General features: G+C 34.6%; 1 protein-coding gene across 1 annotated transcript; it reads right to left on the bottom strand.

The window, feature by feature from the left end:
- Positions 1-5,993: 5,993 nt before the first annotated feature.
- On the bottom strand, positions 5,994-14,000 carry LOC136808521 (tetratricopeptide repeat protein 7B-like). The gene is made up of 11 exons (XM_067065047.1): positions 13,946-14,000; positions 13,626-13,698; positions 12,997-13,098; positions 12,502-12,560; positions 11,433-11,558; positions 10,442-10,581; positions 9,936-10,076; positions 9,112-9,209; positions 8,024-8,128; positions 7,717-7,808; positions 5,994-6,811 (listed from the first exon to the last, which is right to left on the bottom strand). Exons 2-11 carry the CDS (start codon positions 13,635-13,637, stop codon positions 6,664-6,666), a joined length of 1,023 nt encoding a protein of 340 aa, XP_066921148.1. The 5' UTR covers positions 13,638-13,698; positions 13,946-14,000; the 3' UTR covers positions 5,994-6,663.
- Positions 14,001-14,248: the final 248 nt, after the last annotated feature.

Genomic DNA, 14,248 nt, shown 5'->3' with positions numbered 1-14,248 from the left:
CCAAACCTTTTTAAACATATAAAAATTACCACCACAAATATTTTAGGCTGACATATATGCTCCTGTTATGCTTAGGAATTCTGCAAATCTGAGCCTTCATATGCTTATAAGCGTTATGCCTATAAAAAAAAAGATGTACCTGAAAAGATACAAATGCCACACAGTATTAAAAAGTGAAATGCCAAAGCTGAAGAAAAGTTCTTTGTTTGTTTTAACATTTAAAGGCCCTTGTTGAAGGAACAACAACACTCCCTTTTGTAGAATCATAAAGAACTAATGTCAGAAATATTCAGTATGACCCCCAAAATGTACTGTATATACATAACTAGAATACCTTGAAATAATCTGCAACATATCTGTAGAACTGACAAAACAATCATCTGGAGCCAAAGTGATCAACGAATCTAGTGTGGTAAAAAATTATACACTCATACAAGTCCAAATTCAAGCATCAAAAATGTAGTTTTATGAAGCAAAATTTTGTTGGTGCACAAAGAAGATACATCACGGCACTTAAATTCAATAAATCTAGTTTCTCATTTAAACTAGTACATAGCTTACACTAACATGCCACCGCAGCAATATAATATTTAAAGAATTCTATAATAAATTGTATAATCATAACAATGTCAATTGCAAGATTATAAGAAATGCATGGGGACAAAAAAATAGTAAGTAACTACACGTTTGGTTAAACGAAGAAATAAAAGATTTTCTTTTTTCCTGAAAATAATAACAATAACACTCCATCTAAATAAATAAAAACGATGGCCTAGTTATAATTAAGGTTTCGACGAAGACATGAAAAAATCTAATTAAAAAGAAATGACTCTTATGTTTTGCAAGCTAAAGTGTATTCCACTTAAATTGGCATTCATTTTTGCTATCATGTGGAAACCATATCAGAGTAATTAGACTACTCGAGTACCTAATAAACGTACAGTAGCGAATAAACGTACAGGGTCGAAAATGGAGGCATGCAAACCTAATTGAAGGATCTTTTTAATGAGGTTAGGGGTAAATATGGGTAATTTGCTTTCTTTTGACGAGTAGAACAAACCTCAAAAGTCAAAGATGGATATTTATCATTAGAAACAAAAGTAGGCACTTGAAATTGAGGAAAATTTTGTTAAAATTAATAAACGTACATGTACGTTTATTAGATACCCGAGAGTATCTTCCTTGAGAGTGGTTTGTACATGGTAGCAAACAAACTTCCAATTTACATGGAATAGATTTTAAATGTAAGATGGGTTCAAGAAACGAGCTTGTCGGAACAGGTTGACGAGATAAAGCTTTTAATGCTTTAAAGATTGAAACATAAAAAATAATCAGGAAAATTAATTGATTTGATTATTGATTGATTTAATTACTGATTGATTGATTGATTGATTGATTCTCTATTGCTACTTTGCCTAATAAACAATAGTCAAGAGGATACTGCGGATAAAATTTATCAAAAAGTTCTGCGCCATCTTAAATAGGGCGAAATAGAAACCAATCCTAGCTAAGGCCCGGACTCCACTTGCCTACGCTTTGATTGTACTTCTCAAGCAAAATCTTTTATGTTGTTGGTCAAAGAAAAATAAAGATATGCCATTGTGGTCCATTCAGACGTACAGTCGAGAAAAGTTGAAATGCGCCTAATTTTTTTTAAAGTGCATAGTACTTTTTCATGATGCAATCTTTTCTCCAAACTAAAAGCTGATTGAATCTATTAAGATGATCGCAGCGCAGACAATGAAGAGATGTGCCTTCAGGAAGCTAGACTTTTTGAGTTTATAGCTATATACTTTCACTTTATGGTGTTTCTGTATGACTGTCTGTGTGCCTAGTCTAACCACCGTTAAATGCCTTCGGGAAGGTCCCTCCTAACTTGGAAAGCCAGAATTGGAGCTATTTCACCAAATACTGGAGCGCAAGTTATTATGTAGGCTATCACAACTGAAAAAGTTGAATGTATGCGCCTATACAAACTTTTTTCAGGTTTTCCAAATAGATTTACCACACTGAAAACTGAACAAACAGTGAAAACACTCTAAGTGAGGTAAATCTATTTTGAAGACCAAAAAAAAAGTTTGTTTACATCGATTCACATTCAATTTTGGATTCATATGCTACATTCTACTTTTTTGTACTTTGCCGGTATCTTGTTTTACCGAGTTAAGAAAGATATTCCCGAGTTACGACCATATAATGGTCTTTAAAGCTTAAGAAGCTCTATAAACAATAAAGGTAGTTATTAATAAAATAACAGACAATATAAATTACAGTTTGATAAGTTTGAACAAAAATATCAACAAAATGTACATTTGAAAACTTGAGCAAATTTCTTTAAAGATTCCCGAAAAAGAATTGAAATCATTGCTGAAATGAACTTCTGACTAAATTACAGTATTTATTCAGTTTTAAAGACAAGAAACAAATTAGACATACAAACACTTTTTCCATTCAATGAATCGAATCAGCTCATCATCATAACCAGTCTGCCATTTTGTTTGTTTTGATTTGCAAAAGTAATATTGTAATCCTTCTTATGGTGTAATTATATACTTTTTCTATAATTTGCATTTATAACACTCGCTTCAGCTTTTCAATCCTAAATCAAAACTAATGAAATGCAATATATAATAATGGTAATAGCATATAACGTAATATGAAAATGTGTATAACATTTACCGCTGTATAATTTACCGCCATATTTTTGCGGAACACTTAATTGGCCGGAACATACAATACGAACAAACGCGCGCAAAGATTCGAGATTCCTGTCCAATATCCTTGCGTGAAGCTATGAAGGCCTCCTCACTCGCTACGCTCGTTGCGGGGGCAAAAAAAATCTCCACATTAAACAAGAAAGGAGGAAGAAAAACAAGCAAACTTCCTTCCGCCTACTTTTTTTCCGAAATCAAAATATATTTTCCAATCTATGATTTGGTGTCTCACAGAAAATTTAAACATTACGTAATGTTATATTTTATTTGTAGACACTCGCCAGCTAGAAATGTCTTTAGCCGTATATCGGCTAAAGGCGGCAAATCTCTGGACAAAGGAAATATAGCTTATTAAGCATCCTCTATAATGAGCACGAATCTGTTGGTGGATGCCAGCAGCCTAGGGAAATAAGGGGTAGAGAAATAGCTGATTTTCAAAAGCCAAAATAAACTAAAATGATTGGTACCATCTGAAAGAGCATGAAATTATGAGCAAAAAAATGTATTACAACAACTCTCTGACTAAAACACGCAAAGAAATATAGCCGCTCGAAGTTCAAAAACATACCGACGTCAGTACGATCAAGACGAGATTTGACGTCAAATCACAGTAAAGAGCTGACAGTTAGTTGGTCTTAAAGCGGCTGTATTCCTTCTCAACGACCGTAAGGGGCCCAGTCTGTAAAATACCGATTTTGCGGTTTTTGAGATTCCAGGTCTTAGATATTGAATTTTTCGAGTTATACGCATGCTAAACGATTGGAAACATTTTTATATGAAAGTTCCATCCTTTTTTTTATCCAGTAAAAGTCAACAACTCACTCTCTGTCCGGCCTAAAAATGAGAAAGATCATGAGATTTATGATGATTCGGTAAGAAAACTCAAGCACACAAAATGTTTAAAAGGTTTACTATAGGTGTTTGACCTAGATTTTACTTAAAAATGCTAACTAATTTTAGATAGATAGAATACCTATCCTAAAAAAGATTTTGTTAAATTTGGTGGTGGTCAATTTTCAAAATTTTGGAGAGGGGAGATATACTAAAATTTTGGACATCATGATGTTCAGTGGCGTGATGGTACACCCGGGAAAACCGGTCTTTCGGGATTTTCTTGAGATTTCATCATTGGTTATTTTTCCGATTTTTTGCATCAAGATACGTATTATCAATGCCAGAAATGTGGCCGATTCGGATTTTCGAGAAAAAAAGTTGGGCCAAAAAGTGCCTTAAAATAAGGATTTTGGACTTAAAGTGAAATTGCAAAGTAAGGATTGTATTCTTTGCTGACGTCATCAAATATTTCGAAAATTCTTTTTTCCAACAGTTATATTTCAGTTAGATGCATGCATCATTGGTTCAAACAGAAAGAGACTGTTTGGTTGATTTTGAAAAACTTAATTTTGCCGAAAATCCTTGTTAAAATGTAATTCGAAAAAGTTTCAGCTGATGTAAGACTAAAAGAGTATATTAATTTCATAAGGACACATTTTTGGGCTGGCATTTTGTTAACATTGAGAGTTGCATCACATTATCATTGAAAGTTTCTTATCTTAAAATCTTCACGTCTAAGTGGGCAGCGGTTTTCATACTCTGACAAAATGATCGATACAAGGTTCCTAATCGTAACATGTAATTATTTTTTAAATCTATCGATGGCATTATGGGCAGCTTCCCCTAGAAGTTTGGAGTATTGTGCTTATTATGTGAAGTTTTTTTCAATTTTTCATGACAAGGCTATTATATTTCAATATACTTGTTAAAAATGTAATGTCTTTTCATTCATCTTAAATATTCCCACGAGTATACCCAAAATTAATCATCTTATTCCCAAAGCAACCAAACAGCTGTTTGCTTCCGATGATAAATCAGAATAGAACACAAGGCATTGACTCTCCATCTATATTTTTATTACCTTCATGGTATAACTCGGTATAAACTAAAATTGTTCTCTCCATTATTTTTTGCTTTATTTCTACTATGTCTGAGTTAGTCGTCTAGCTCAAAATATATTGACATTTTAGTGTGTTTTGACGTTTTTCAGAATTTAAAGTTCGGACGAGAATTCATTGAATATTTCGACTTTAGAGGGGTTTGATGGCTTCGAGAAAATTTTGTGAATTTTACAACTCTTACTGGGAAAAATTTGACCAAATTTCGATCTTTCTGGGGGAAAAATGTTGAAAATTTTCAATTTTTCCTACCCTTTAGTGGGACTGAAATTTGATTTTCTGATTTTCCGAGCCTTAGCGGAACTTTGGAAATCCCAAAAAGGTACCCTTAAGGGCGGCACATACCGTACCCTCCATTTTCCTAAGTACCCCCTCCCCCCGTATATTCCAAGTCTTCTTGGAGCAAATTTGAGCTTTTAAATCCTGAGATCCTAAGGCCGTAACGTAAGTCTTTTAGTCTCGTGTTAAAAATTTACTTTCTAACTGTAGTTTAAGACACTTAAAAATCATTTGTATGTAGTGTTTAAAATTTCGCCGGGAAATCCAATTTGTCTCAAATATTTTGTCCATAATTGTAGACCAAAGCAGATGTTACTATAACGAGGAACAAGAAGTAACGAGAAGAAACGAGGAGTAACAAGAAGTAACGAGTGCTTAAATGGAAGTAACGAGTACCAAACCTAAGTACCGAGTTTAGTCAAGAAAATGACGCTTCATTGTCTTGCTTCTGTCACCAGTTAATTGTTTCAAGATTGATGACGTCATTTCTAGATTTTTTCAGGCCCCTATATCTCGTGATTGGCTCATCAGTTTCTTTTCAAATTTGGCATGTGACACCCTGACAATCACAGGAAAAAATTTTCGATTTCCAAGTTTGGAAATTTAAGCGATTACCTTAAGCTGATTTGGAAAACGTAAATTACCCATAGGTTTTGTAGAATAAATTAACCAATGCCCTTGAAAAATCAAGTGAAAAAAAAAAAAAAATGTAGAAATGACAATTTTCCAGGCTTTATTTTCCAAACAGTTTGGAAAACGTTAAAAATCCATGTGGATATTACATTTTTGTTAAATTGAGACTCCTCCTTGGAAACCTAGGCTTTTTGGGTTGGAAATTTGTTATTTATAAAAACAAAGGAAAAATGATGAGTGACGTCATTAAAAAAATTTTGTCGAAAGTTACCTTATGTGACAAGGATCTTGTGTGCCAAATTTCATCTAAAAAGACCCACTAGATCAAAACTTAAGGGGTGGTAGAGGAAAAGCCCCTCCCCCTAGTTTTGAACCGCCCCTAAAAGCCTAGTATGAATAGTGTTAAAGCAAAGTATAGTCATAGTTAAATTTGTTTTATAAATTAAATATCTTTACAAATCAATAAATTTATACAAATCCAATTCATTTAAAAAATAAATCATAAAAAACCGTACACTGAACAAAAAGAAAAACCTTTACCGTCATGCCCGAGAACCCAAGATCAGCAAGGTAACTATGACAACTTTGTCAATTTTTTAAACAAATGAGTCTAGAGCACTGGTAAGTCTAGTTAACAAAGTTCCTTGTCTGAATCGCAGACCTCTATAGATATACTTCCTATGAGAAACTCTTTTCGCTAGAGGATGAGCACAAAGCTCCCATCGCATCATTCTTTGGGCAAGATTCACAAATGAGAAATAACGTCCAATTGGCCCGAAAGTACTACTACCACTTAAAAAATACAATTAAATTAAAAATTTCAGTTCCAACAATAAGTTGCTATGTCAAACAATAGTGAGCTGTATGTATGCTTTTTTTCCTATGGCAGAAACTGTGTCATTCTTCGATTTGTCTAGACCCTGATCGACCGACTGGCCGGCTGAGGACGACGATAAATCAGCATTACCGCCCTCGATTTTGCGGGTTAAAGCTTCGTTTTTTCTCGGACAAACTGGGAAATGTTTGTAAACTAATAAAAAGCACCATGTGAAGACATTTCAAACTATATTCCTATTTTCCATCCCTTACGATGTGTCAAATGCTCTAAAAGCGCGCGGTATTGATGTAAAACTGGATATTGGAGCCGAACCTTCCAGTCTAAGAGCAGTAAGGAAACAATCTGCTGACTCATCAAACCGACCAGTTGACTCCAATACAATACCCAGATCGTTCCTAAAAGAAAAATGTATATCTCCAATGAATCTTATAATAAATTCTATAAAAAGTTTGTTTATACTTTAAGGGGTATTATAGAACTTGTAATGGATAATGAATGATTGAAAGACTGAAAAGAACTTTGTCTCAATATTTGCCGCCGGACATCCTGTATACGATAGTTCGAATTTTTTTAAACATTATTTTACGATTTACCGGCTAAAGACCGGAACTTGGCCATTGTTTTTCGAACAAACATGTTATTAGCGGTCAAAGTCCTTTTTAGAAATCTTTCGATTCCTTCGGAAATTTTCCGAACCAAATTGTCGATCAAACTGAAAATTTAAAACTAAAAACCTAAAATATTTGGCCGTAAGCGCAGGTTTGGCGGTAATTTTCCTTTGTTTGCTTGCCCAGGGGGTTAGACCTGCTGTCCGGGGGGGGGGGGGGGGGTCAAAGGCCACTATGTCCGGGCGGTAAATTTCCAAAAAATGTTATATCCTAAATCCCCCATATTCAAATTTTTCTGGAAAAGCTCATTAGCAATTAGGCTGCACGCATCCCCTCTGATATGATTTGATATAGGGGATGCGTATCGTCTAAGATATTCCTGTCCCAGCTTACCCCCGTCTTTTCTTTTCTCTTTTTTGATTATGTGTCACAGCTGTACAACGACTTCTCTTTTTCTTTGTTTAATGAATGAAAATTTATAATTATGAAAGCAATAACACAATGACGTCATTTTTCTCTTTCTGTGATTGGATGTAACAAAATTATGTAAATTTATGCAACTTTCGGTTACCCCAAATTTGAGGTAACTCTCGGACGAGAATTTCATACACGATACGCATCCCCTATAACAAAATAAATTCTGGGGATGCGTGCAGCCTAATTAGCAATCGGAGAGTGAATTTTCTTCTTACCAAGCAGTATGATTGCTTGTATCATACAGAATACATGCTCTGAGAATCTTTTCAGCTAGTGCACAGTCTCCTCTCTCGTGGTATAACAAACCCTGAAAGAAGAATAAGTTTGATTAAAAATACAGAAATTTCACAGAATACGGATAAACAATTTTTGAGACCTCCTATGAATGAAAAGAGTTGGGAAAAATCAAGCTGATAACCGATTAGGCAATTTTTTTTCAAAAAAAACTTTAATGAAACACTATCTCACTCATCAGTTTGCATAATGAAGAAGCGAAGGCTTATTATAAGTTAATATACTCACCACTCTTTGGCGAGCAGCTTTGTGATGTGGATGTATGGATAACGCGCTTTCATAACAAGCGATGGCTTCCAAAGTGTTCTCTTGGAGTTCATTTAAACGGCCTCTCTACAAGGAAAGCAAACATAGGTAACAAGACTTAAATGGTCGAATATTTTTTTCATTTTTTTAAGTGTCCAGGCTAACCAAAAGTGCTAGCCTCGTTTTCAAAAAGTACCCCGGGTACACGTTTTTTTTTTATTAGAACCTAGTTTATAAGAACATATAGGCTGAAATTCGTCGAAAAATTAAGAACATCTTAAGAACATGCCCAGCCTCAGTTTGGAAAAAATGACAAGAAACTACAATTTTTTCCTCTTTTTAAGCAGTTTTAACCGAATTTAGGGGTGGTCTCCAATGCATTACAATATTCCCTTAAGAAATCATTCCCAATTTATTATTTTGTACAAAACTTTTTGAACGTAAAATATTTAAAAAAAAATATTGTCCAAATTTTGCCAAATTTAAGTGCTCTTTATTTTGTATCATATTATCGATTTAGAGTAGTCTGAAAAATTAAGAACGCATTTAAGAACATTTTAGGCTGAAAATTGCTAAAAAAATAAGCACATCCAGGCTCAGCCAAATTTTAGGTGTTCTAATAAAAAAAAAAACGTGTATTCCCAAGGAACAAGCCTGTCACATTTCAGTCAATCGGACCAGCATTTTGAACATACATAAGGCCGTCAGATAGACGGATGTCATTCTAAAAGTTGACTGTGTGAAAGTGATGGTATATAATTTAATAATTCATTGTTATATAAACTAAATTGGGCCATTCCAATTCCATAATTTCAAGTCAAAAAAATATTTCATGGAAATGTGCGGATACCCCCTGCAAAATTTGCGAAAAAACTCTTAATTTATTTTTATACCTTAAAGTGACGATGGACGAATGAAAACCCCCTTAAAATATTTTTTATTCCCTGGGAATGTCAATTCCCGTGTATGGATATAAAATGGAATGTTCCATCGTTAAAATGTGTGAATTACATTTATTGTCTTTTTTATGGACACCCTGTAAGAAAGAAGAATGTTTTGGAGGAGCATACCATATAGAGAACATCAGGAGAGAGAGGGAAAATTGAAGACGCTTCCAAGATACATCCACCGGCTTGCGTCGCATCCTCCAGATTGATGAAACATTCCGCTAAGAAAAAAAAAGACATCAAAAAGATTTTTCACAGTTTTGAGCCCCCCTTTCCAACTTTTTACAAATTTAGCCTATTACGTCACCATCATACTGACTCCTATCAGACTACATATTTTTCATACTTGAAATATCGTTTAAAATAAGGCAAGCAGAATTTTCGTACAATGTAATGTTTGTCAGCTTATCATTTTGTCAGAAGTAAAAAACGCGCAAACACGTTTTTTCTTTTTTAAGAAACACACTTTTATGAAACATGATGCTCAGAATGCCTAAAAACTAAGAAACATCTAAAAAACATGCTGAGGCTGAGAATGAGAAAATAACATTTTTTAATTCATTTTTTTTAAGAACCTTCCAATCAAAACAAATATTTATTTTCTTTGAATGAAAAATAGGCTGATTATGTCAAAAAGTTTAGAAACATGAAAGAAACATTTAAGGCTCAAAAGGCCGATTTCTTAAGAAACATTGAGGCTGCTTGGTAAAACTAGTTTCTTAAAAAAAACGTGTATATTCCCTCACAGGTAAAATGCTCTAAAAATGCCATTCTCAGTATCAGTAAATTTCAGGATGGTGACATTCTTAGTATATTCTAAATTCTTTGGCAAATTTCATCATGAATAGATTACATTCTCATAAAAACGTGCGTAGTCCGGGACTGTTTGAAATTAAAATAAGATAGTAAAAAAATATGGTTGTGATACGAATCAAACGTTGGCTTACCAGTGATAAGCCACAATTTGGATAACATAGCGATTGTGCGTGTCATGCCAACTTGATGTGTGGTGGTTAGAGTTCCACTAGGCGCTTCTGATAAAGCTTTTTCAATACGCACAGAGGCTGCAATACTCCCCGTGCCATCGTCTTTGGGAGAAAAAGAAAAAGAAAACATAATAATCACACTTTTTTATGACAACGAAATTACAATCATACAATCATACAATCATCACTTCCGGGAAATGACAGAGACTTACAAAGTGGTCATTGATGTCACTCTGCTTGATACAGCAATGAAAGAAAGAATCAAGAAATCCAGGGAGAGGAGTTACCCCCTAACAAAACGGAAGCCTCTAGATCGCCCTCGACTGTGGTCAAACTTAAAAGTGCTATGGAAATATGGAAATATGATATTCTATCGCATAGAATGTAAAAAAAAGCATTTATCAAAATGGGTCCAGCACAAACAAAAACCCATTCGGTGTTAAAAATAAAATCGGAACAATATTTACCATCCAAACTAGAAGTATCAACGAGAGCCATTTTCTTGATGCTGGCAGTTGCATCTAAGAGTTTGGAGTCGTTCAAACTTTTCGTCATGGAGAAGGAGGGACTTTTAGCAAGCGTCTCCTCTGTGTTTTGCTCTTCTCTCCTGAAAATAAGGAATTACAAATCTTTTATCCAGGTTGGTTTCTCATTCTTAATTATATTTTTCAAATCTATAAGTCTGATCTACACGTTTATTTTAGACCAAATTCAACTTATCGGATGGCCCCATTTACACCAACCCATTTTCAAGCCGAAATCGCCTTAAATGACGTATTTGTCCAAATTGAGGTCAAATAATTTTGTATAAAAACAATTTTTTTTTTCTATAGAAATATCATTCCCTTGAGAACGGACCGATTCCGAAACATGTCGGGAAAAATCAAAATATAATAGCCGCATTCTTTTTTACCGTTCAACATATTTTTCAAATCTATTAAGTGTTTTTGTTATTTCTAGCAAAGTGCTTCTAGTCTATTTCACTGGACTCAAGGAGAGTAAAGTTTAGAAAAGTAGACTCTAGTCTAGAAGTGACCTTAAAAGTTGTATATAATGAGAACTTAAAGGGATAATCAGATGGTCTGAGGTATTTTGCCTGCAGATAGCTTCTAGGATTTTAGGAAAAACCTCTAAATTTTTTGGTGTACTTATTTTCCTAACTCAAGTTATGCCACTTTGAAATTTTGAACCTTTGCTTGAAAACAATAGAGAAAAGTGTGAAAAGTCCCTGAAAAGTCCCATTTTTCGAGATTTCAAATTGGCATAACTTGAGTTAGGAAAATAAGTACACCGAAAAATTTAGAGGTTTTTCCTAAAATCCTAGAAGCTATCTGCAGGCAAAATATCTCAGACCATCTGATTATCCCTTTAAAAAACTAAATTTTAAAATATTCATTAAGACATCGAATAAATCGAACCGCTGATAAAATTATAAAATTAACAAAATTGAACGCTCACTCGAACTCATTCTGTTCATTTTCATAGTAAAGATCATTCCAAAGTTTCAGCAAACCGTGACAAACAACAAGGGCAGATTGTGGACCATGACATTGTTCTGATAATTTCACCTTTGTTAATAACAACCTGGAAGGTAAAAAATGAGAAATATATTGGCACATGCAATGTTTGTAGTGAAAAAGCCACGTGTTAAAAGCTGATTATTCTGTTGGGGTCCAAAAGGCTAACACCTTAAGGAGACTTTTGGCGAATTTACAATGCCATTTAGCTAAAATAAAAAATAGTGCTACATCGGCAAAATCAGTTATCGCCATGATCAGATTCATACCTCTTGGTATGAAGCCTATGGTCTTGGCGTAAACCTGCCATTTTACATCAAATAAACTCCCCAGGCCTAGGCGCTTAGATTAAATTAATTTTTTTGGTTTATAGGATTAAGCCATTTTAATAAACTTCCATAATTTGCCTTTTCGTTATTATTTGAGTAAAAAACATATCACAACTATTTCGATATAAATTGGGCTTTTCCAGAAAAAAATCGTATACCCCCTGTTGAGGAGGTCCATTTCCGTTCCAAGGGGGTAAGCACGGGTAAGGTTTGATATGTGCCGGAATTACATAGGGAGATACAAAAATCTGTCAAAAATAACTGGAATTCCACGGGGGTAGCCTTTTAAATCCCAAACCTGAAATTGCCCGGAATTCCAGGGGGTTACAGCATTTCCAGCCACAAAATGATGGACCTCCTCAACAGGGGGTATACGGTTTTTTTCTGGAAAAGCCCATTTTACAACATTTTTTGACCAACAAACCCTAAATTTGGCCCTGAAAATCATATTAAGCTACCGATTTGACCAGTCCACCCGACTAATTCCACAACTAGGATGCCTAAGGATACCAAAAAACCACCTTAGGCTTACTCCCTCTCCGGAGCCCAAAATTTTGTCTAGCTGACCGACTAATAATGTCAAAAAGACATAACACCTGGCTATAAAAAATAATCTCTAGAGATATTGCAAATGTCGAATATTAAAATTTTAATGAAATCATGAAAATAGTTTGAACATACGAAAACTCGTAAGGGTATTCTTCGATGGCTGTTTCAATCACATCTAAAGCTTCCTTGTACTGAAAAAAAAGAAAGAAAATGTTATGTTCTTGGTGGGTTGATTTATATTGCAATTACTGAAATAAACTTCGTTTTTTAGTAACAGACAGTTGTCAAATCCCGGCCTTTTTCGGCGTATTTCCGTTAGAAAAACGACTTACGCATTATAAGAATACCCAGTTTACGTAGAATAACACATCAGCTATACTGATGATTCTTGCTCTAATCTCAGCAGGTGCCTAATGTACGGATATCAGAATGGTATGGGTGGAAGTGGGGGCGGTACGATGGCGTAAGGCGAAAATGGTAATCATCGTGCGTAACCCCTTTTACGATTGAAGGAGATGGAAATATCTTCATTTTGATCAACAGGTTAAGTGAATTTTTCTGGGGTTTCGTTAGTTGGTTCTACCCACGAAAACACTAATCACATGGCTTTAGTAACAGTTTTTTCACCTTTTTCTGTGCTGACAAGACCAAAGCCAGTAAATGAAGGGAATTCATGTCCGATGGATTAACAACCAAAGCCTCTTTCAACGTTGAAAAACCTTTTGATAACTAAAAAAAAATTGAAGATATAAGTTAAAAAGAATCCAATTTTAGAGGTCTCCGTATTTCACATTTTCAACCTTATAAATCAATCATTCAATAGTCTACACAACAGACAGCTCCAGGTTTTTGGGCCTTGCACCTGCTTGCACCCTTGATCTACAGGCACTTCTAAAGGCACCCACTAAGTCACCCCCATCGGATATTCGCTTATTGATTATTGATCAAACATAATAAAGTTTTTTACAAAAGGAAATTTATTAATAGATTTCAAATAAAATATTGGCTTAGGTTTCGAAACTCCCTATTGTTTCATTAAAACCTCATTGCGCATGTTATGTAAATTGAAAAATTCAATACTCCAAACAAGAGCAGTGCACACATCCCGAAGAGTAGGAGCTTTATGCACGAAACGAAGGAAGATAAGCTAGAGCCTAGTTATTCAGTCAAATCTTGACAAGAATCTGACAAACTTTTTCTCTCGAATGATGGCTCAAAATCGAACCTCAAAGTTATTCGTCCCTCTATTTACTTACTTGTTTAGACATTACTTGAGTCCAAGCCAAATTGAAAAGTATTTCAGAATCGTTATTGTCAAGCTCTTTCGCTCTAAAAAGCAAAAATTAATTGGTACGGAATTAATCTCTTTCTATTGTCCACGAAGTGAATGAGGATTAGGCTATTTCAGAATAAGCCAGTATCGGAGAGGTTGGATTTCCCCTAAATAAACCATTAAAATCAAAATGTGACTTAGTGAAAGATGCAGAGAATCTCCAAAGCTATCTCGAAAATAGGCCCAAAATCCAAGAGGCTTCCTCTCTTCCAGTGTAGTTCTAGATAGGTGTTAGAGACTCACTTTTCTAAAACTTCTGCAGCTGATTTGAGTAAACATTGGCTTTCTTCGAAGGATTTTCCTAAAGAGAGTGAGAGATTTTGATTCGATTGAGAAACAACAAGACAAATCAGACAAATCAAGAGTAGCCATAGCTTGAGTAAATGCAATTAAAAATAGAGAAGTGAATAACCGCAGCCCAGTCTAAACTTATTGTTTCTTCACATATACTTTAAACCCTAGACAAGCGATACTTTTATGGACCTACCTGGTAATCAAACTAATCAGTGAACATTGAAACAATGAAACACATAAGACATAACTGGT

The sequence above is a fragment of the Clytia hemisphaerica genome, unplaced genomic scaffold (assembly GCF_902728285.1).
Source record: "Clytia hemisphaerica strain Z4C2 unplaced genomic scaffold, Clytia hemisphaerica genome assembly, whole genome shotgun sequence".
NCBI classification, from domain to species: Eukaryota; Metazoa; Cnidaria; class Hydrozoa; order Leptothecata; family Clytiidae; genus Clytia; species Clytia hemisphaerica.
The sequence above is the reverse complement of the archived record's forward strand: the minus strand, read 5'-3'. Positions and strand labels throughout refer to the sequence as shown.